The 24583-nt window shown below is 39.3% G+C and overlaps 2 protein-coding genes across 3 annotated transcripts; both read left to right on the plus strand.

Moving 5' to 3' along the window:
• Positions 1 to 2860: 2860 nt before the first annotated feature.
• TPI1 (triosephosphate isomerase 1) lies at positions 2861 to 10911 on the plus strand. The gene is made up of 7 exons (XM_014070734.2): positions 2861 to 3051; positions 6059 to 6182; positions 6280 to 6364; positions 6506 to 6638; positions 7523 to 7608; positions 7764 to 7851; positions 10341 to 10911. The coding sequence occupies exons 1-7, from the start codon at positions 2940 to 2942 to the stop codon at positions 10457 to 10459; spliced, it is 747 nt and encodes a 248-aa protein (XP_013926209.1). The 5' UTR covers positions 2861 to 2939; the 3' UTR covers positions 10460 to 10911.
• Positions 10912 to 18253: 7342 nt separating this feature from the next.
• On the plus strand, positions 18254 to 24501 carry LRRC23 (leucine rich repeat containing 23). 2 transcript variants are annotated; one of them, XM_014069515.2, is made up of 8 exons: positions 18254 to 18375; positions 18966 to 19105; positions 19726 to 19838; positions 19991 to 20244; positions 20369 to 20499; positions 21588 to 21724; positions 22840 to 23101; positions 24225 to 24501. In XM_014069515.2, exons 2-8 carry the CDS (start codon positions 18989 to 18991, stop codon positions 24264 to 24266), a joined length of 1056 nt encoding a protein of 351 aa, XP_013924990.2. In that variant the 5' UTR covers positions 18254 to 18375; positions 18966 to 18988; the 3' UTR covers positions 24267 to 24501. The 2 variants fall into 2 exon arrangements, with proteins under 2 accessions (XP_013924990.2, XP_013924915.2); XM_014069440.2 differs by having other exon boundaries at positions 18276 to 18491.
• The last annotated feature ends 82 nt before the right edge of the window (positions 24502 to 24583 follow it).

Raw genomic sequence — 24583 nt, forward strand, 5'->3', positions numbered from 1 at the left:
AGTGTGTTTGTTAGCAAGAATATAATGCATGATGGGTTTTAGTAGAGCATCATTCAGTAACTCCAAGTTACCATACTAACATTTTTAGTCATATCCCATTCTTGCTCTTTCTAGTTTCCTCCTCCAACAGAAATAAGAATTGATCCCTTGGAAGGTTCCATTGTGTCTGAAAATGTTATATTAGACCTACGTATTACTAAACTGCCTACCTTTTGCTTTTAAGGTTATATACAAACCACAAGTGGATCAATATATGCAAAAAATATTTTCACTGCAGGGGTTTTAAACAACCTCCTTTAAACAAAGTGCAAAAACCAAAGTCTTATTCAAAAGTCTTAAATGCAGCCTTGGGGGGGGGGAATCAAAATTGTTAATACAATTGTGATTCTTAAAGTGAGACAAAGGAAAAATTGGAACTATGTGACAATGATCTTAGTAACTGTCCCCATCCCCAGCATTTTAGTGAATGTTACAAATATGCCCTTCAAAAGTCCAAATTTGGTGGTCTGTATGAAGGTGATTGAGTATCTCTGCTTAAATAATAAGGATCAAATGCACTAAGCTTGGTCTAGTCCACTTGACAGCCCTGTCTTGAGGAGACACAACCAATTTGGCAAAAAAATTAAAGTAAAAAGCCATTAGAATATTTGTTGGATTAGCTCAAGCGAAGCAGAGTTTGTTCTTTATAAACACATAAAGGTCTCCAGATTAGGAAGTTGAACCTTTGTACTTTGTTGAAATGGAACTACACAGAGGCCGTACCTTCGTTTTAGCAAAATGGGATAAAATTGGCATGTATAGTATTTTGGAGCTTTATGATAGAACAAAGCATATGTTTACTGATAATTATACATGTTTAAACCACACATCTTACACCTCATTCTCCCATATCTTAGCAGAAAAACTCCCACACTTCACTAAATTTGTTTTCCCTTCAGAATGGGATGAAATGTAAGCTAAAGCATTATGAAAGCAACCATATTGCTCAATTTTCATTACAATTGTTGCAGAGGCAGAGAACTATTTATCTTAATATGTTTTTGTTTAAAAATTAGGAATTTGCAAATATTTCCTGTAACCAGCTAAAAGTCTTTTTACCCCAGCTTTTTGATCTTGATTTCCTTGCAGGCAATTAAAACATACTTTAAAATCAACAACAAAATTGTTACAGAAAAAAGAGATGAGCTTTTGGAATGTTCTTTATAGGAAAACCTTTGATCTGGCTCCCCCCCCCCTCTACGTGGGGTTAAGAAAGAAATTGAGCCCTCATTGTTGATATACTGTATATTGCCTTCAGCAGCCACTTCTTGCTCAGCTGGTGTTGATATATAAATAAATTCCTTCTCACCCCTATGGGTGGTTTGTGTCTTCCTCAATCTTGGGTTCTCTGTTAGATGCCTGGGGGTTTGAGGTTTGTGCATAATATATAAATGTAATAAATCAATCAATCAATCTTAGCTGTTCCCAGCACTGCACTCTTATGGACGTAGAACTCTGATGTCTCCTGGGATCTTTTGGAACCACTCTCCCAGCTTAGAAGTTGCAGCCTCAAGTGCTCCTACCACCACTGGGATCACTTTGGCCTTTATTTTCCACATCCTCTAGTTCCTCCTCCAGGCCCTGGTACTTTTCCAGATTCTCATATTCCTCCTTCCTAATGTTGCTGTTGCTTGGTACCACATTTATCACTACCATTGGTCGTGATAAATGTAGTAGTCTATTACCACAATATCTGGTGTCCTATTCGGAAATGGTATCAATTACTTAGGTAGTCAGTTGAAACATACTATTTGATTTGGCATGCAACTACATATATGAAGAGTCTATTCTACTTCTTACCCAATAATTAAACACTTATATGTGCAAAAAAGAGGAAGTGTTTCTGTGAAAAATCTGAATCCAGCTTTTCCTATCACCACATTTTGCATGTGGCCACGTTATCCCAGAAATATAACATTTCCAAAGAGAGCGAGCATCTGTAACTGGTCAAATAGAAAAGTCAAGTGCAACTGCATCCATCCTCAATTTTTATTATTTTCCTATATGAAGTATGAACTCAGCAAATTTTATTCTGGTCATTATTCCACCAGAGAATGAAATTTCTGCTTCCTCCAACAGTTTTTCCTCACCAAATATCCAATATGTCAGAGATGAGAATTTTTCTCCCTCTCTGAAAGACCCAAAAAAGCCTATTAAAAGTACTGCATACAAATATGCTGAACGCCTGGAATAAGACGTGCGGGTGTGTGTCATGCAGAGGAAGCAATAGTTGGGATGCCTCACTAGTGCTATATGCATGCATGTGTGGGATGCAGGGCGCGAGTAAGGAATACTGATTTAAAAATGCATCTCTCCCAAGTAGCTTGCTATACAATAATGATAGCTAGTGATAGGTCAAAACCATATAAATAAAATCTGCTTCTATTTTATTTCATTGTTAATATTTATGTAATTCAGCAAACTTTGTCCAGAACGTATGTGCAGATTCAGGGTGTGGGGTGAATGTTGAATTTGGTTGGGTTGGGTCAAAAACAGGCAGGGATTTGAGCTGCGCGTGCTTCTAGTTCCGATCGATTTCTACCTCAGGGCCGCATGACAAAATATGTCACATTGTCGCTCACAGTTTAACCGGTACAACAAATAGGCATTCGTTCCAACACAGGAACTCCCGCTTTCAGCCTCGCTTTTTCAGCCACAAATCAGAACTCTCGCGATTACGCCACAACCGGAAAATTACGGTCTCCGCCTCCCATTTCGACTGGCCAGGCTAGAAGCCAATCGTGGGAGCACGCTCTTGCGCAACGCCGCCTGTTGGGGGGCGGGCTTTCCAGGGTGTCTATAAAAGCGCCTGGAGAGGGGGGGGGGCTCGCTGCCGCTGCGCTCTTTGACCTTCTCCTCTCCTTCGAAGCTCCCCAGCGGACGGCCCAGGCACCCTCATCATGGCACCCAGGAAATTCTTCGTGGGCGGGAATTGGAAGATGAATGGCGATAAGAAAAGCCTTTCGGAGCTCATCCACACGCTCAATGAGGCTAAGGTGCCCGCAGACACCGGTAAGGAGGATGCTGCCTTTTTCTCTGCGGGGAGAGGACTCTGAGCTCTGCCTGAAGGGAGGCGCCTTGCAAGAGCAGCCCGTTCCCTTCGCTTGCATGTCCCCCAATTTCAGGCGTATGGGTAGCGGGCCTCGGGTGGGTTTCCAATCAGCCGGGGAAGCGACGTTTTCTTTCAGGCGGGCTATTGCACAGCATCCTTCGCCTCGCGGAGGAGGTGCCCGCCGTGGCCGCGCCTAAATTTAGCGCCCCTCCTCCTCCTGCTTGTGTGGCCGACTGCACGTACCTCCGAGGCTGCTCTGGCAGTGGAGCTTTATAAAAATGAACTGAAGGCAATCTTCTGCTGAGGAAAGCAGATTCTGGCTTGAGGGGGGGACGACACTATTCGATTTATATTCCTGTCAATCTCACAAAACTCTATGGAAAAAACTATGTGAATCATACTATAAGTTACATTGCTAACTTTTGTTCCTTGTTGCACAAAACTAGGCTCTGCAGATTCCTGGTGAGCCATGGATCTGTGCTGTTTATAATTTTACCTGCACATGCAGCTGGGTTATAAGATTAAAAAAACAAATATGAAAATTAATAAATTTAGCTAACCTAATAAAGCTATATAATTTAAACCCTTAACTAAAATTCATGAATAACAAATAATCCATGATAGCATTTCAAGGAACCAGTTTAGAATATTATCTTCCTTACAACTTGCTTCCTGTATTGACAGTCCTGTGATGACTCGGCCTATTTGCAGCCACAGCTTTGCCAAAATCACAGTAATGTTCATGTTTAGAGACTCCATCTGGTGTCTCTGAGAATGAAGCAGTAATCGGGATTGTCAAATTAGTCTGCTTATGAGCCTTCAATTCTTCCTTGTAAGTGAATTTTAACAGTCTTTTAAGTGATACTAAGTGAAACAGATTGGCCAGCTTAACAAGAGTGGTGCAGAGCGGCCAAAGAGGAGGATACATCTGGTGCCTTTTAATACTAGATCCAATTCTTTATTGGAAGATGGCATCACGGCATGTTGCTCTGAACAGTCAAGACATGCCTTTAATGCTATTTGCATAACCCTGTAAGAATTCCTCTGGCAGCAATGACCTGAGAGAAAGCATCAGACAGAACCAGACCCATCTGGCAAGTTCTCTGCTAGCTCTATCAAATCAGAAAGGGCAAGGTGGATTGAGAAAGGAGTGCATTTATGAAGTGATATTCGAAGGAAATGTCAAAGGCTCTAGAGGAGAAAGATTCCTAAATATAGGTGTTAGAGTAGTGCCTAAAAATACCAGCTACTGTACTTGGAACTGGAAACCTTATCCCTATAGCCTGCTAAAGGTCAAGAGAAGGGATGAAGTATAAGAGATACAATTTATTGACCCAGATACTCATTCTATTAATACATCTTCTATATTGTGCTGCTTCCTTGATTAGTTGGGTAAACTACATTTGAATGGTTCTGCATTTCCCAGTCTACTGTATTGAATAGAATACCACAATAATGGTTTGACTCTTTCCTGTGATTTTTCAGCCTGGTTTAAAAAAAAAAAACTCAGTTATGGAGTACACATAGAAAAAATACACTGAAACACAAGTTTCTTTTTCCTCAAAATATTTTCCTAAAATATAAGACATAAAGATAGGCCTATGTTAACTATGAGGTTATAGTTCACTATTCTAAGGAGTTACTAGAGCTAGGCATAACTCATGGCTTAGCTTTTTTTATTTTACTTTCTCTCTTTCACTGTTTTCTTCCAGCTTTATAACCGCATGTTATAACGTGCAAAGGTATGCAGCTGCAGGCTATTTGCTCATCCACCTAAGTAGTAACTGTTTTAATTGATGGGTATCCCTCAGGATCTTAAATGGAATGAAATGTTTTCCCATCTCTAGTACAACAATTCACTTAACTTCCTGCTGTCTTCCACTTGTTTGTGGCTTTTTTCTACAAAGAATGACAAATAAATGAAGCTTATGAACATATGGTAGAATAGAGCTGGCAAGCAGAACCATACAGAACAAAAGAGTTACTATAATTCATCACAATTAAAAACTTTTGATTCTGCCTGCCTAAAATAGCTAATGTGAATTTTTAGGGCGACAGAAACAAAGGTACTTAGTAGTAATTTCTTGCATAGTAGGGTGCTGAACTGTATATTGTAATAGCAAATTATAAGAAGATATCAGCAGATGGTATTTGTTTTTATGTTCTGATGAATATCACCTCTCAACTTCTTCAAACCAAGCCACTATAACAATAGGCCAAGCTGGTATGAAATGTACATGAAAGCACCTCTGCTGTTTCTAGACTGTAACACTGGGCTGGTAAGAGAAACATGTAGAATATTTGAACAGATATGCACAAGATACAGATATAACTCTTCCAAGGTGCTTCTGTGGGGGTGCCTGTGCTGGCTCCAATCTCTTGATAGTTGTCAGACCCCAAAATCAAGAAAAACATGTAATGAATCTTCCAAGAAAATTTCTTTATTGTTCCATACCTATAGACAAAATAATGCTCAACTAAAGCAAACTATTACCCATATGAAGCCTATACTTAGGGAACCATTAGGGAGGCTCTGTCTTTCTCGGAAATTATCTGAACTAAGTTATTGCTTCTCTGGAAAGCATTCTCCCTCCTCAGAATCTCCCTCCTTACTGCATTTCATCACAACTGATTACCTTTAGGCAAATTTACTCAATTAAAAATGTGTTGAGTTTCCCCATCTTTGATTTGAGTAGTAAGATGGAGCATTAAGTGCAGGTGATGCTTTATGACATAGCTATAAGGTTGCATCAGTTATAAAGGCCAAGGGCTAATAAGAGATGGGTTGCATCAGTTATAAAGGCCAAGGGCTAATAAGAGATGGGATTTTGGGCTCACATGTATCCTATGAATGTCATAACTGAATTGAACTGATTTGAATGCAAATGAATGAATGGTAAATCTGCAATTGAAAGGGCATTTTAAGTTTATGCTTTATCCCACATGATGTTCTTTTTCTTGTTCCAGAGGTGGTTTGTGGTGCCCCTTCCATCTACCTTGACTTTGCCCGTCAGAAACTTGATGCCAAGATTGGGGTGGCTGCACAGAATTGTTACAAGTTGCCCAAAGGAGCATTTACAGGAGAAATCAGGTATGTTGTTAGAATTCTCAAGCTGAGCAAAGCCACATGTTTTAGCTAGCAGTGTGCTAAAAGCTCATTTTCTACAATCTGTTTCCTCTGTTTCCAGCCCAGCCATGATAAAAGATGTTGGCGTCACCTGGGTGATCTTAGGACACTCTGAGAGAAGGCATGTCTTTGGCGAGTCAAATGAGGTGAGTGATTTGCCTCTTTGAGTTTGTTTTTCCTCTTCATTGCCATCTATGACAGGCATTGGGCTTTTTATACCCAGGATATGTACCAGGATATGCACCAAGCTTGTATAGGTTTTTTACATTGTTTCTTTCTCTTTTCAGCTCATTGGACAGAAGGTGGCCCATTCCTTGTCTGAAGGGCTTGGAGTCATTGCTTGCATTGGAGAGAAACTTGATGAGCGAGAGGCTGGTATCACAGAGAAGGTGGTATTCGAGCAGACCAAGGCCATTGCTGGTAAGAGACTCTGGGGGAAGTTTCTCATCTCCTCCATCCTTCCTGATATCTTCAAAAGAGCAAAAGTCTCTTGTTGTTTTTATTAAGTTCGCATCAACTAGGGCAGTGATGGCTAACCTTTTTGTTGTTAGGTGCCAAAAATGTGAGCGGTGAGTGTGATCGCTCCCGCATGTGCCGGTACCCATAATGCAAAGTGTGCCCCCCTCCCCCGCTACACTGCCAGTGTGCTGCTCACCACCAAGCTGAGCTTGGTATTTCCCCCAGGGGGCCAGGGGAGGCCATTTTCACCCTTCCCAGGCTCCAGGAAAGCCTCTGGCGCCTGGGGAGAGCGAAAAATGGGCCTATCGGAAGTTTGGAATTGAACGTTTTCCATTTCCAAACAAGGGCCGTTTGTGCTGGAGCTGACATACGGCCATGGGTCATGTGCCCGCAGAGATGTCTCCACGTGCCATAGGTTCGCCATCACGAAACTATTGTAGTAAAACATCATTTATTGCTGTCAAAGTAATCAGATAATAATTCTAGATTAGGCATAAAATGCCATAATTCATGCTCAGAAAGTCTTACATCATAGTTAACAGATCTTTTAGGCAAATCCGAAGCTTGTTGTATTAGCAGCTGGATATATTAATGCCCATTTTCAAAAACAAGGACTCCAGAGTTAAAAGGGGTCATTGCTATGACTGATTTGTCATTGCTTAGGGTAACTGTCCATGAGTGTTTTCATTTGCATCACTTGTTTTCAGCCTTTGGCTAAGCATGGAAACGCATGGAGGGAAGCTGCAAGACACCATCAGATGACCAGCTGACTATTCTTTCTCTCTCTGCCATATGGGATTTTTCCTGGTCTTTAAATAACATTTATTTGCTTTTTTTCCCCCCAGACAATGTGAAAGACTGGAGTAAAGTGGTTCTTGCCTATGAGCCAGTTTGGGCCATTGGAACTGGTAAAACGGCAACTCCACAGCAGGTATGAATGTGACTGGGGACATCCTGTTTTCAAACCTTAGGTCTCTCTTTAGAGACTCTGCAAGTGAATAGTATCTCTTATCTTCACTTCAAGATGTCTGCTATATGACAATACAACTTCTTAAATGCCCACTTTTTTTTAACTTCCTTTTGCAGGCCCAGGAAGTTCATGACAAGTTGAGGAACTGGCTGAAAACCCATGTTTCTGAAGCTGTTGCACAGTCAACTCGAATCATCTATGGAGGTAAGTAGAATCTGTTCTCATCATTGCGTAAAACTGCTGTGGTAATCATTTGCCAGTTTGTCTCTCTAAATACATAGCAAGCTCCCAACTTCTAGTTTCTGTGTAATAGAACATTGATATTTGACTGGTTCATCTTTGTAAATCCCAAACCCATGCATTGGGAGTATACTTAATGATACCATGGCCAGATGGATGATAACCCCATCCACCCGCATTTACACACAAATGGGGTGTGAAAAAAGTTTTTTTGAAGAAGCGAATCATTCTTGATGATATTTTATGGGGAAACAAGCAGCTGAGAAGTGGTATACTATAAGATTTATAGATGCCTCCAAAAATTATTTGGAAGAAATGCTGCTCATTCAGACAAGCACAGCATCTCTTTGGTATTTGTTAAAACAACTTTGTTCCAGATTGGGTCTCCCCATACTTGGTGTGTGATCAGGACGTTCACTCCTCTTAAGTAAATTTCAAAGCCTGCCAATTATACTGAATAGGTTTCTGATAAGGATTTATTTTTTTCAAAGATTGATTTGACTGCCTAGGCTATATAATGTAATGCTGTGTGACTAACAACTAAACCGATAAAATATATTAAGAAATACCCACCCACCCCATCTCCGTTAAAAGTCATCAAGCTCTAACCAAACACCATAATAATTTGATTGTTGTATGCCATCCAGAGTGAAATGTGAAATGGATGGCTATTTAAATGTGATAAATAACAGCCTTATACCAACTGTGCCTGCACTGGGTTCAATTCATGTCTTGGCCCAATGCTACTGGAAAACTAGACCTGCCTCCTAAGCAGAATAGGTCCTACTAGATGACATCATTTGGTAGAGGGGACCTGAAGACCATTCTGTTGGATCTGGTGGGATGGGCAGATATCCTCAGGGAGAGACAACCAGGCCCTGTGCCATTCACGACTTTAAAGGTGATGACTAACACCTTGAATTGCATTCAGAATATGAGAACCAGTGGGGTTTATAGTACAGATGAATTTTGGAGCTGCATGTGCCATTGCATTGTGGATCAGATGAAGATTCTGGATGATCTTCAAAGGCCACCTCTAAATTGCATTATTTGTATTTGTATTTATTGGGATTTATAGGCCGCCCTTTTCCCTGAGGGGACTCAGAGCGGCTTACATTCGTAGGGAAAGGGGAATATAAAACAAAAACAGTATGTGAGTAAAATAAACAGTAAAAAACACAACTTTCATTCAGCATTCAGCACTCGGGCGGGGTGAATTAGAAACTTATCATTACAATACAAGTAGTCCTCACTTACCAACAACCACTTGTTCAATAACCATTCAAAGTTGGGACAGTGCTGAATGAACAAAATTTATTACTGGCCCTCAAAAGGTCTGGCTATTGCACTGCCCCTGTGCAATTGAATTGAATTGAATTTATTATATTTCTTTGCCGCCCTTTTCCCCGAGGGGACTCAGGGCGACTCGCAACTCAAGTCAGGGGGGGTAGGGGATACAAATAGGGCGAAAAAGACATGGACAGACAGTACCACAATTTAAAAGCAACTCAACAGACACACCATTCGAGCGGGGACAGGAACTCATCAGCCCCAGGCCTGTCGGAACAGCCAGGTCTTGAGGGCTTTGTGGAAAGCCTGGAGGGTGGTGAGGGTCCGAATCTCCCCGGGGACTCGTTCCAGAGGGCCGGAGCAGGTGCTTGGCAACTATCTTGCACATGACGGTTTTGATATCCTGCAGCAATGTGCTTACCTTTTGGGACCTTACCTGCAAAGTGAATAGGGAAACCAGAAGGAAAGGTTGCAAGTCACTCTGGTAAATCCTCTCCCCTGGCTTCCTGTGAACTGTGCCACACACTACATCCCTTGGCTTCTCTGCACTCACATCAACCCACACTCTCTTTCCCCTGGCTTCCCTGCACTTGTATGGATCCACACCCTCCTCTCAGTATCTCTTGTGCTCTCAACCTCCTTCCCTTGGTTTCTCCACACTCACATGGACTTGTGCCCTCAGTTTCTCTATATTCGCGCCACACTACGACACCCTCCTTCCCCAACTTTCATGCAGCCTGCACCAAGCCTCCAGGTCTCCCCCAGGCCCTCAACACCTCCGGTGGCATTCCACCACTTCCCACTTAATGACTTGCATGTCTTGGGGTTATGACAACAGCCAGGATTGCCGTCATTTAGTGATGCTGTCATGTAATGGGCTTTTTTATTGCATTGTTTAGCTATGGCACTCTTAGTCCCAATTGCCATTGTAACTTGAGGATTGTCTATATATGTCTTTCAGATTGTACTCCATCATATGCCTATTGCCTGATCCCATCTGATTAAACGACATTCCATCTTTCCCAAAGCTTTGCATGGGGATTGTTAGGAGCATTATCTTTAAAAAAATAATGATGAAACACCTTTCATGTTCTGTTTTTACTTGCTGTGTTCTACTTTCTGGATTTTTTTTCTTTTTCTAAATGAAATTTTATTCTTTCCAGGTTCAGTTACTGGTGCCAACTGCAAAGAATTGGCTTCCCAACATGATGTAGATGGCTTCCTTGTTGGTGGGGCTTCCCTGAAGCCTGAATTTGTAAGCATCATCAGTGCAAAACAGTGAAACCTTCTCTATAGAATCTGAAATAAAAAAGCTGGAGAGAGAGTCAACCTAATTGGAAGAGAAATACTGTAAAGATACACTTGCACTCAAGTGAAATGGCCTCACCTTCAATTCCTTTCCCCACCTTTATGATTCACCTCTGCTGCTAAATGTGGATGCCAATATATCAATATTGTGTTCCTTCATAAAAGCAATACTTCATTTGCTTCCTCTGTTCTCGTGAGAGGGGCTTCCTGCCTTGGTCTTTAGGCCCTGTAAACTAGTCAGAGGCCTGTTTCTTTCCACTCCAAACTTCTGCTCTAGAGGGTTATCTGCCTTGTTAAGGAAGGCATTCACCTCATGGTTCACTTAATTTGGACTTGGTGCCTAGTGGCTTGTACTTGCCTGTACGTTGTATATTCCTTCCGTGTCCCCATGGCCATTGGTAACTTGAAATAAACAAATGGAAAGTAGTGTGTAGGAATTATTGTTGCTGTTTGAGGGGACAACATCTCAAAAGGTTTTGGCATACACAAGACACTTTTAAAGAAAACATCACTGAATTCTCATTCTTTGCCACTGCTGGTTCTCTTCCAGCGAGCTTGGAATTGGAACTGGACATAAGAAACTATATGCATGTGCTTAAGGGACAATGCCTGTAACACACTGAGGGCTTGGATTTCTCAAGATCTAAAGCAAGAATCCAGGCTCAATTCTTCTTATGTCTGACATATAACTGGTTGCTAGTTCTCACCAGTGTTATGAAATGTCTTCAAGCTCCACTAAACACTACCAGTTCCATTTCTTTGTCTTTCAAACGGCACCTAACCTCAGATGGCTAGGCACAAAACTGCTCTCCCTGTGTTAAGAATGTGATTCTGCTTAAAAAGTGTCGCACATCTCCCCAAAGTTACACTTGGGCGTCATCATTAGGGTTATATAGAAGTCAAAAGTCATTCACAGTTCTAAATGTTTATTGCCCTATTCTAAAATGGAGAAGACCCAATATTGAATAGGATGAGAATATTTGACATAGGTCTGTCCCTTTCAAGCCTCTTGGTTCTCAAAGAGGATGCTGGAATGGTGAAGCTATTTTAGGAAAACAGGTTATACTGAGAACATATCCAAAGTAATTTGTTGTGGATATACATAAAGGTTTACATGTATACTGTATATCATTAGGCCCTATTCAGTTGGTTGGAAATAGGCATACGTCAACACAACCAGATGCAACCAGTTATGACCACAGTTAGAATGGCCTTTTTAAAAAATTAAAAGCAGGCATGGCAAATAAATAACCCATTTTAATTATTCCAAGATGTAAGTTTCAAAAGAGGCAAAAAGTATACCTTGAAGTCTGCAGACCTTCATTTATTCTGTCCCTAGTGAGAGAACTTTTGTTAGGGGTAAAATGTGGATTGATGAAGGAAATATGAAGTGGGAGTTTATGTTTTGTTTTTGCTTTTACTGAGTCATGTTCCAAATTATGAGTCTTAATTTCCAAATAATTGTATATGACACTCAAAAGTAATCAGTATTTTAGGCAGAACTGAAGTAGGCAATGTGAGAGTGTTGCCCTTTGAGGTAGTCTGGAAAGAAGCACAAACCATGAGTACTAACATACTTTTATTGTAAGGTTAAACTAACAAAATATTGCATGTCTTAAAGCACTTTTTACCTCTTCCAGAAAAGTAGTGAGGATCCCTTTGAGGTGCTTCTTACCCCTTTTCCTTCTTCGGACTGAGGTAGCTTTTGCATAGTAGATATCTAGGCTATGGCTCTTCCTCCTGTTTCCCAGGGTCATTCTCATGTACCATCACATACTCCTTGCTCTCTCCCCACATACATTTGAAAAGTTGTAGGATAGCTTAAGATGTAGATGACAGGGATGGTATCCTGTACCATTATTTGTGACCCCACAAGACAATATTTGCTTATTCTGGAGCATTGCCCCTTTTTTCCTAGCAGGCAGAATCAGTTGCAAAAAGCCTACAGTGAATTACCGGTACATGTTTCACTTTAGGATAGAGACATGAGTAACATGTTTTATATTGCTAAAATTTGAGATGAACCATTCCAGCAATCTAAGACTATAGCTTAATTTTTATTTTTAATTGGCCAAAATTCTTGAGATCCCAAAAAACTTTTAAATTGTTTCTAAGAAAGCTATCAACTAACTTTAGATTATGGTTAAGTAGGAATTTCAGACTATTTTCTATCAACATCTTCAAGTAGTTCCTGTGTCTTTGCAAAAATAATTTGAGCATCAGAGGAAGAAATTAAAAACATCAGTTGCTGGAAGTCCCATTGATTTCTCAACCAACTTGGTCTCATTTCTTTAATTTTTATTAAATAGTTTTTCAAACAAAATGCAATTTATGAAGTAAGAATAAAAATTTAAAAATATAACAACCCCCCCTAATGACTTTTGACTTTGCAAAAAAAATTAACATGTTATCCAGTGTCCCTCATTAATATTATAAAAATCCCTTTGGATCTGGTTTATTCCTTATTCTCTTATCAAATCTATAAACCACCTCACTTTTCTCTATTTTCAACAAAAAGTTCATAAAAGATTTATTGTTTTATCCATGACAAACAGCTCAGTTTTAACAGAGATCTTCACAACCCATTTTTCTATTGTGCATATGCTTGTCTCTTTTCTGATGCACATTGCTAAAAGCAGAAATGTAAGCAAGAATATAGTCAGTTAAAGATATTTGCTGAATTAAATGCTAAATTGAAATTGATAACATTCAGGAACTACCGTAATTGGCAGAATTGGTGAAAAAAATACTGGTAGAGATAGCGTCTATTACAGCAGCTGCACTGTGAAATCAACTTGCCTTCTACAAATTTTATCAAGGTGATAATACATTATATTCAGTCACTGAATTTGGATAAAGCTCTTTTTGATGCTCCTCTGTTTAGATCAGTGTTTTTTCTTGCCATATTTGAAAAATAGTGATCTAGATGTGTGCATTTGTTCCACGTCCAGATCAAGGATATGAAAATATTAGAAACTCCTGGTGCCACTCCTTGGACTCAGGATGGGCTGTGATCCTGGCACATTCTTTGGACATACTTTAACTTCTGTTGAATAGACTACAATATGGTTTGCATCTCACTGGTTTAATTCATCAAAGAACAAACAGCCTGTTGTGAGGCAGTCAGTTAAAGCATCTGTCAGTTCAATTTTTTGGATTCAAATGATTCCATTAATATAATGCCAAAAGGATTAAACCTACCACATGTTTTTTTTTTAGTTGACATAATCAAGAGGTCAAACTTGAATCTGTACACCCAGTAATTAAGTCCCATTGATATCAATAGGACTTTCATATATAGGATTCCAATATACAGTATATATAAGGGCTAAATTAAAGAAATCAGATTATTTAACGATCTGTAACAAATCATATCTAACTGCGTATTCAAAAACTTATTTTAATCATAGCACTTACTAGATCAAAAAACATACATGAATCAGGCAGGTGTTTGAATTAGGCTCTTTATCTATACACTGCATAGAATTTAACAATATGAACGTGCCTATATAAATATTTAAATTCTGGAACTATAAATCAGGTAAATAGCATTTTTGGGGGCCAAGGATCTTCTCTATTAATGAACAGTCACATCACAGAAAAAAAATAGAGCAAAAGCATTGTGGCCTTTGCTACAGCACATCAAAAATAATACTCTGATTTCTTAATATGTTCATGCATAAGAGAAATTGTGTGGTTTCTAGAAACCCCAAAGTCAAATATTAAACCAATACTTTATTTCATAAAAATCACTTTATTCAGCAGATTGCATAACTTTTAATCCAATTGCAGGGAAGAAATTATTGAATTGTCATATGTCAGCAAACATTTAGTTTGAGCAATCCTATACCTTATAATGGTAGCATATGCAGATAAGGACATGTGACCTTCGACTTCAGACAATATTACACAGTGGCCATCAAGAACAAGGGCAAAGTTCATAAAAGAATTGGAGTTGACTGTTTCCCAACTGAGGACATACAGTAAGGGGACAAAGAACATACCAAGATGGGATATGAAAATCTTGACAAAAGAAATTGTTCAGGATCCTAGCTTCTTCCAGGGAGGAGGAGATAATTCTCATTTTTTTAATTTACTGGGATTTATTAAGACTGAAATAAAGCTAGTGCCTGGTGTAAAGTAACAAGAACAAAAAATTTTCAAACATTTTTCAAAGTATGAAGCTATTTTCCAAAGAAGAAAAAACTGATCTTACACAAGATACTAAATCATAAAATATATGCAAACTGTAGTATAAAAGCTATCATGATAAGATAAACCAGAAACCAGCCAACTACATTCTGATGTAATAAGTGAGCTCAGACTTATTCTTAAAATCCAACGCAATCCTAATCACAGTGGACCTGTCCAGAATATTTCTCCAATGTTAACAATCTTCATGCATAACTGATTAAATTTTGATAATCCCTCAGGACTACATAATGTGGCCACAACCTGCATAATTGGTGGCAAGTGGTCTCAAAACATTCTATGTGACTAGAACAGCCTTTTTTATTTCACACTTTCTTTTGATGTTCCTGTTTTCGTGACCCGTCAAAACCGCGGAGGACAAAATCGCGCTCGACAAAAGCGCGCATTTGACATCATCACAGCGCGACGAAAAAAATTAAAAATTGAAATAAAAATAAAATTAAACCAAGCCGATTCACATAAAGGTAAGGGTTAGGGTTAGGGTTAGGTTAAGGGTTAGGGTTAGGTTTAGAGCGTTAGGGTTACGTTTAGCGTTAGGTTAAGGGTTAGCGTTAGGTTTAGCGTTAGGTTAAGGGTTACGTTTAGGGTTAGATTTGGGGTTAGGGTTAGGTTTAGGGTTAGGTTTAGGGTTAGGTTTGGGGGGGTTAGGGTAAGGTTTTTGCTTTATTTTTACATTTTTCGATCACAGCGCGATGTTTTCGTCACGCTGTGATGACGTCAAATGCGCGCTTTTGTCGAGCGTGATTTTGTCCTCTGCGATTTTGTGGTGGAACCATTGTATTGTATATTTTGGGAATGGTCCTTAACAAATCTCGTTCAATTTCTACACTGTCTGTCTGAAAATCTTATCAATTGGTCTTCTAGTAAACTATTTTGTGGGTGTTCTCAGCCATAGCTCCTATGTGAATAAGCAAATATTCATATATTATATATGGAAATTTCTAAGTGTCCCCACCAGTCCAAAAAGACTGCTTACTCTATTCATTAGTTGTGTTTACTATGTACATGAAAGCGTTCAATCTATTTTTAAACATCGTTTCTACACAAGAAACTCCCTCAAGTGGTCTTTCCTTATGAATCCATGCACAAAAGATTTCCAGCAGATTGTTTGCTCTATAACCTTGGCACATGCTCCTTTTAAGTCTTGGAAATGTCTTCATTTCATTGAGCTTCTAGATGGTGTAGCCAGCCTTTAGGTCCCGAACACTGGATAAAATGCCTGTTCAGCCGCCTGATAGTGCACAGCACTTTATCTTCTTTGAGCTATACCTACTTAGCTCTTAGGAAGGATTTTTACACATGTTGCAAATGTATCTGCTACATAAGTTTATTGGATTTATCAAGAGTGCAGTTACCTGTTGTGTAGATGTAACCCTATTATCAGTACATGTTTTCTGTCTTCCGTCACTTCATTGACATACCCTTTGGGGCATGCAGTAAAATCTTGTTGAATATTAAAAGAGCAGGAGAGAAGACACCCTATGACAGGGATGTCAAACTCTATTTCATTGAGGGCCACATCAGGTTGTGTTTGACCTTGGGGGGGGGTGTATGTGACTGGAGTGGCTGTGGCTAGCTCGATGTCACTCTTCAAGGCTCTATTTTCAGCTGCGACCGCCTCTTGCAGCCCTTTGCCATGGACAATGGAGCTCCCTGAGCTCCATTTTTACTGGTAGAGGGCTGCAGGAGGCTGCCGTGGCCGAAAATGGCATCGGAGAATCGCATGTGGCCCTCCCGAGTTCCATTTTTGCTGGCAGAGGAACCACGGGCCAGTTCTTTGCTGTTTCTAGGGCAGCCCCGAGGGCCAGATTTAAGCACCCCACAGGGTGGATCTGGCCTGCAAGCCTTGAGTTTGACACCCCTGCCTTATGATATTATAGTGGAGGAGTCCCCAAAATATAGAAGTGGACACCTCAGTTTTTGGTGCCATCTGCCATCACCAGACTAGTGTTTTCAGTCTCCAGACTATCCACTCTCCCCAGAAATCATACCTCCTATTTTTGATGGTAGATAACCAAGAAATAGCAACATTTTTGCCAGAAAACCATGTTTCTATTAGGAAGGACCCTGCCTGGTCCAAATGAACATTATTAAGTCACAATTCTTCACCTGTCCATTTCAATGATTTCACCATGTCAGTATTCACTCACTGTGACCCTTGATTGCTGTAGAAGGAGCAAAGCAAATGTTTGATTCATACTGGGGACATAATTCCCCAATCACTTGCAATTTAATTAGCAATTTTAGAGATTGAGGAAGAAGGGCTGCTTCATTCGACTGATGACACTATGCTTTGTTCTGCACCAAATCCTCTGCAAGCTGAAATCCAGAACTAATATATGTGGTGATTTGTAGCCCAACATGTGTGTTATACATTCATAGGACACACAGCCCTCTCCCTCATCTAACCTTCTGTATCTAATTAAGTGCTCTTTAAGTTACTCCTAATATAAGACACTCTTGCCAAGTGACAGGCATGTTAGATTAGTCTTATGAGGTTATTTATTTGATTAATCTAAGTGTTCCAGGTAGTATTCTGCATTAAAATAAAAGCAGAATAAAAAGTTCAGCAGAATTAATTAAAAGCAATACTAAAATGAGTTTAAAGCCTGACAAAAGTCCATGCTGGGGAAAAAGCAATTTGGAATGCCATAGCTCTTTGGCTTGTTCAACTGATTTGCTACGCTGGTTCGGCCTGGAGTATAAACCCGTGGCAGTGAGGATGAATCCGTCACTACAGCTTAGTAAGTATATTCTCTCAACAGCACTCCAACTTATTATCACATAAACCTCCATTGATGAGGGCGATGTAATGAATCCTCATGAACCTTATTTGTCATGGATCTATAAGCTAGTTAGCCAGGCAGCCAAGAAGTTATAGAAGTCAAAGGGAAATAAAATAGGGAAGGTGCAGGGATTGAAAGACCGGCAGAATAAATACAGTGACAGCATTCATACAAGATAACATATTAGCATTACTGAATAAATTTGACAAAAGGTGATGCAGAAATAAGCACTGTACTTGTGAAAGAGATTACTGTACTGCACCCTAAATGAAGAACGTAGAACACAGAATGAGAGTTGGAAGGGGATCTTGGAGGTCTTCTAGCTCAACCCCCTGCTCGAGCAGGGGACCCTACACCAATTCAGACAAATGGTAATCCAGCCTCTTATGTCCAAAGTGACAGCGTGGACATCCTGTTATTTCTTGTCTTTTGCATCCCATCACTTACTGCCTGCCCACCCGGCTCTGCTTCGCTTCTTCTGACTCCTTGGAGGAAGGTTGCTCACGCTTAGCAACTTTTGTGGATTTCAATTCTCAGAATTCCCCGAACGCCAAGCTTGAGGACCACAGCTTCGGAGGCTCCCCTAGGACGCTTCATGCAAATCTCGCGGCTCTCGTCCAATCCGCTTCTCCCGCGCTTTCTTCCAGCCAGCCTTTGCCTGTGGCCGCCTTCGGAGGGTGGACAAACCTGGCAGTGATTCGGCGGCTGTCGGAGAAATAAAGGCGTCCGAGGTGAAAGTGCCCGCCTCCTCCGGAGTTGCCCTAGCAACCAAGTAATCCACATTTAGCAGTTGAGTCTTGCACCGGGTCAGCAACTCGGAGTGAATAATACCGTAGTAACTGTTTAAGGTACTGCTGCTTGGAGAGCTGAAGGAACGCGAATTGGGCAGAAGGTAGAGCTAAAGGGCCGGGGGTGGTTGCCTTGGTTTCCACGAGAATAGGGACGCTAAAGGCGCAAAAGGTGGGCAACAGCAAGAGAGAATTTCAACCGGTGCAGCTTCTGCCCAGGGTACGTAATAAAGTGCATCTGTCGGTTTTCTCCTTTTTAGGGGGAGCAGATGGGTGCAAGGGCTTCAGTTTCTCTTTTGCTGTCGTACTATTTAAAACATGCCCGTGAAGTCCTTGTTTAATTTTTTATCCATCTGCCTTCCTATGTCTTAGTTGCCCTCAAAATTGTCACTTCAATCCTCTTGTTGGGCTCCAATAGATTTTTCTGATGCTTCTCACCAAGATAAGATTCTAGTCCACATGACAGCTCCCTGGAAGTTGTTTTAAAAGGTCTTCAAAAGGACACTATGCTAAAAGATCAGCTGAAATATAGGACGTTTCCTAAAAGCATTTCCCTCCCACTTTCTGTAACGGTATCCTCAAATGAGAACATTTTGCCCTTCTCACCAATACTGACACCAAGTTTGTTCATATTCAATTGAAATAAGATTCTGACCAGTTGCTAGAAATCACTTACAATCTTTGTTATTTATAGCCTTAACGCATTAACTCTGGAAAATGTCAGATGAGGAACCTGATGATGAAAATGATACAGAAGAAGAAGTTGAGGAAAAGAAAGAAGAAAAGGAGGGGGAAGGGGAAGGGGAAGGGGAAGAGGATGAAGAAGAGGAGGAGGTAAAGCATGTTAATATTGTATTTTTCTCAAAAATATATAAAACACAATTCCTTTATTCGTTCATGGAATTTATACAGCACCTCAATCCAGGCAGTAAACAATTTATTGAAATTACATAAAAACTGGAAAATGTTTTCTCTGCCCTTCAAAGTCGATGCAATTTAAAATAACTTAATGTAGCTCTTAACATAGCCTATGTGAGATGCTCTTTGCAAAAGATACCACAAGTTCCCTTTCTAAAACAGCTTCTGTTTTAAAAAAATGTGTAAAACAAAAAAATCCTGACAAAAAAGAAGAAACAATGAAAAGGCTAACCTTTTTAGAAATAAAGTAAATGTATGTACCTCTGAGTGAGATAATGGATGCTGATTTTAAATAAAATTGTCATCTCATCTCTACCCTGAATTTTTTATATCTCTCTTCCCCATTCCCCAGCTTATCTGCTGGAGTGAAGAAGAAATCAACCACATGCACACAAAGGAAGGCATGCAAAGTGTAGAAGGAAATGTGTGAGGAAAATAACTATTGCCTCATCATTCACGCTTCAGATACAAAAGAGTTACTATGACTTGATGTTTTCTTATATCTTTTCTTGACTGTGCTTTCCCCCCCCCCACAGCCCCAAGTTTCAACTTCTCTCAATGAGGAGATGGTGAAAGACGGCCTCTCACTTTTATGTAAAACTGGCAATGGCCTTGCGCATGCCTTTGTGAAATTAGAAGTCAGAGAAAAGTAAGTGCACAGATATATATCTTACTTTTCTAAGAATTTTGTCTCCTTTCCATGGGCTGTTATTCTACTTCCTGATGGAATAGAAATGTTTAGGGAAGGCACTGGAAAACTGATAATTGGGGAATAATGTAATTTTCCTCATTTTGTGACAGGGAACTGACAGATATCACATTCATCCATAATTTCATCCATCTACGGTATGTAGACTTGTCAGACAACTTGCTCCGTGACCTCTCACCATTGGCATTTCTCAGACATTTGCTGTGGCTGAAAGTGGATAATAATCGGTTAATCAGTGCCAGCATAGAAGAGTTGCCCTACTTGCAGATTGCAAGCTTTGCCAACAACCACATTAAGGACTGTAATGGCATTTGCCACCCACGTTTGGCCAGCCTTAACCTGAGAGGTGAGTGGGTATACATTCAAGGTTTCCCCTGAATATAGAGGGAAACGTCTCCCTTTATGTTTTGCAGAAAAGGAATCCTGGACAAATTAATTATCTTATCACTGCCTATTGTTCTCATATCCAGGCAATGCGATTGAGGAACTATCAGAACTGAATCCAAATATCCTAACAAATCTGCACACAGTGGAGTTGCGAGGAAACAGTCTAAAGTCTACAGCTGGAATCTACTTGCCCAAGCTCAAAAACCTGTACCTGGTAAGGGAACTTGTCCTCAAACACCCTTTTCACTAAATATCAAACTAGACATGGTAATTGTACACATAATTATACTACAGAATAATATAGTTAAGGAGGCTACAGATAAGCCCGAGAAACTCTGTGTGTGAAAGGCAGAGCACGCAAATGAAAATCTTCCCTTTTTAGCTTTGTTTAAATATTTTTTTCTAAGTTTTCCTTGCAGTACGTATAGCAGCTTCAAAGACACAGTTTATGCCCATTTGTGGCAGGGTAATATAGTTAAACAGAAGATGTGTTAAATTGCATAGTCTGGGTTTTTTGTATTTCAAAGTAGATATGATTTCAATCATTAACATGTAGAATTATAGTCCAATGTTAGTGCACAGTTTCCCAAGCTTGACTCCAATTTCTGTTGATGAACTGTAATGATTTTACAAAGAACTCCACAGATCTGAGTTCAGATTCCCATTTTAGTTTCCATAAAGCCCACTGGATGAAGCAGCCACATTCTCAGCAGTCTAACAGTGTTATAGTAAGGATTAAAAAAAGAGTGGGAGGACAGAAATCATGCTGGGCTCCTTGACGAAGGAAACAGCATTATCGTGAAATTAAATTAACAATAACAACAAAATGCCAGTTTTAAATTGATCACTGTGGAATATAGAGGGGAGGGAACATTAATGATGACTCAAATTTGTGACACATCATGTGCCAAGAATGTGATTGTGCTCTTGCATATTTATTCATTTTAGGGCAATTTCTTTATTATACTTGAGATCACAATAGTATGCAAACTGTCAATATATTTTTGACTCTTAATCAGGCAAAATGTAACAAAAAGATTTATAGGAGACAGAGGCAAATGCTGACTTATTTTGAAACCATATAATCTATAGAGTTTAGATTGAATGCAGGCAATCCACTTACCCCTCAGTTTTCTCCTTTTTTTCCAAGTAAAGCTTGGAAAATGATATCCCTAAAATTAATTGCAAACACATGACTCGTTTATAAGGTCTCTTATTCCTCATTATTGGGTGAATGTACTTTCAATTCAACTCTGATATTCTGTTCTCTACAGCATACCCTACAATATCCACTTTTTTTAGGGTCAGAATGCTATTACTCATTTAGAGGACTTGGAAAATCTGGAGCAACTCACAACTCTACACCTGCGTGACAATCTAATTGAAGTGTTGGATGGCTTCTCAAGCAACATGAAATCTCTTCAGTACCTTAACCTACGGTGTGTAGGCTTCTGTATCAAATAGCAAAGTCACCTTGGAAATAAAGAGAATAATATGAGAAGTTATATTTAAACCATGTCTTCCTAATAAATATCAATCTTTTTTAAAAAAATGTACTAGAACATTACTCCTATTGACTGTATTAGATCACAGCAACAGCAACAGTCATACATGGTTGTGGTTAAATTATTGAATATGAAGTGGGGACAATGGATTCTAGTTTACCATTACCGGTAAGTCATATTCATTCCCACATGATTTTTCATTAAAAAAATGAGATATAACTTTATATATTCCCCACCCTCACCCCTTAAATAAGGTAGGAAATGAGGCAAGGGTACAGAGGAGGCATCTGAATTAGATGGCAATTATAAAAATAATAATAAATGACATTTTTTGTTCAAAATGCAATGTTAAGGTCAATGGAAATCAAGAGATTTACTTCCAACTACAGTAACTCCCATTTTGCATCGTAAAGTGTAAATCACAAAATGTTCCCATTAGTGACTTTTAAAATCTTCCTAGCATCACTCAAACATCATTGAGGCAATATAAAGCTTGCTCTCAATATAATTACATCAGTACAATGATAATTCAGTGGTTGTAGACAATACTACAGCTCATTAGTAGGATCTGATATAAGATACCCTGATATAAAGATGTTAGATTTGTAAAAAATAAATAGTAGCAGCCAACAGACTTTTAAAGCTTCTAAGACATTTACTCTATCTGAATAGTGTTATTTGTAATTTAAACAGTTGCCGTTCATAATCATTATTAATTCCTACTGATCCCAACTGGTCCTATATGGTGATTGTTTTTTACCGTTATTATTATTAATAACTTAAATGTAAGTGTCCTGTGCCACAAATGGCTTCTTATGACCATAGTTTAATGGGAGGATTCTGACACCAGACGTCTTATAAAAGTAAATGATTGTACAAGTAAAGTAAGATGACAAAGGAAACATTTTAAATTCAGAAAAACTCTTACTTCTTTTTAAAAAAAACTAGTTTATTTATTGTTCCCATTTCCTTCTGAAATTATTATTTAAATTATTATTTTCCCAATAGCGATATTTTGTGAAGCAGATATCTCTTTCCCATTTCTGCAGGGGAAATGCAATTGCACAAGTACAGGAGCTAGAAAAGCTGCAAGTGCTGCCCATGTTACGAGCCCTGGTCTTGTTAGAAAATCCTTGTTCTGATGAGGCGGAATACCGTGTAGAGTGCCTGGTCCTGCTCCCAAACCTGGAGCGCCTTGATAAAGATTTCTTTGAGGAAGAAGAACGCACTGACGCTGCAGATATACGTCAAAAGCGAAAGGAAGAAGAGTTGGAGTTACAGAAAGAGAGAGAGAGAGAGAAGGAGCTTGAAGTGAGACAAGGAAAAAAATATTTTTTTCTGATTAGAGGGATGCGAAATATAAAAGAGCTTACAATTGCCTTAGATGTTTTTCTTTTAAGTCTACAGTGGTGCCACATATGGATCATAATTGAGAATGGGCACAGGGAGAATATGTTATGAGCACTGGAGGGTGATGAATTCTATATGGATAATAAAGTTCCTTGCCAAGGTTGTTAAACTATTTTGTGTAGTTGTTTAGTCTTGAATGATGCATCTGGATAGTTCTCATATTACGTTTTATATTACCTTAATCCTTAACAGTATTACATTATGGCATAAATTTGTTACAATGCAAATCTATTTTAATTGAAAGCCTACATTTGATGAACCCGCAAAAGCTTCATAATAAATTATTTACAGTGGTCTTTAAAATTCTACAGCATATGTTATATTTTTATGCAGCATATTGTTATGACTTTCCTTTGGAAGTTTGTAAACAAATGCAAAGTTGGCAAAAGCACAGGGAGGCATAAATAATATCTAATTTAAGGAAATACAAATATACTTGAGTCAAAAGATTCTGTTGTCGCATGGATAAAATTCTGGATACTGCAATGTCACTAGCTCTTAAAGGGACCTTCGGAAAACAGAATAAATCATTTCATAACAGAGTTTATGGAACTGAAAGCAGATTCTGCTATCTATACTATATGCCAAAAGTTTTAAAGGTGCAATTTTAAAAAAAGCACAGGAAGCAAACATATATTATTGGGAAGCCACTGAAAATCCAATAACTGATAAAGTCAGTTATCATACCTGCTTAAAATAAAGGTACTTCATTGTTTATTGTCTGTAAAATCCACAACATGCCCTAGAATTGTACAAAAATAAAAGGCAAATAATTCACTGGGGATGCTCCTTGAAGTGGAGTATCCAAATTAATAGGAGCTGATACTCTTGCTACTTCCAACAGAATTTGCCAAGGAGAGTATCTCTGAAGAGTATGTTGTTCCTATCTTACTATCTGGGCTATTATGATGATAGCCGTGGAAAATAACTCGCAGCCTGTATACTAGTATGCCTGATGCTTTGCCATTCTAAGATCCTCATTTGGAAATACTCTGAGCCTGTTCTTTTCCCCCATATTTTTCAGGAAGCAGAAGACAACACTCAAGAAGACTTAACGACTGAGTGACAAATATATCTAAGTCCCCGGAAAGGAGTAAGAGCTATAAGCTGCCTTCCAGAGTCTTCTTCCATTTGTTGTATAGCTTTGACCCAGTTAGCACTAATCTTGGCATGTCACAACAGAAGAGTATTGCATAGTTCCTGGATGGAACCATAGTGGACAGCATTTGTGGATAACTGTCTGTTCTTTCAAATAAGTTGTAATTGAAGCATTTCAATAAAAAAAGAGTCTGGTGAAGCAAGGCAAAGCATGTTGCTTTTGGCATCCCATTTCTGCAGCACTATCTCCCCCTCCCTTCCTGAGTCGCTCCATCCTCTACGTGC

Source organism: Thamnophis sirtalis, unplaced genomic scaffold, assembly GCF_051295495.1.
Source record: "Thamnophis sirtalis isolate CommonGarterSnake01/CBP01778 unplaced genomic scaffold, rThaSir2_p1.2 scaffold_5, whole genome shotgun sequence".
Lineage (NCBI taxonomy): Eukaryota > Metazoa > Chordata > Lepidosauria > Squamata > Natricidae > Thamnophis > Thamnophis sirtalis.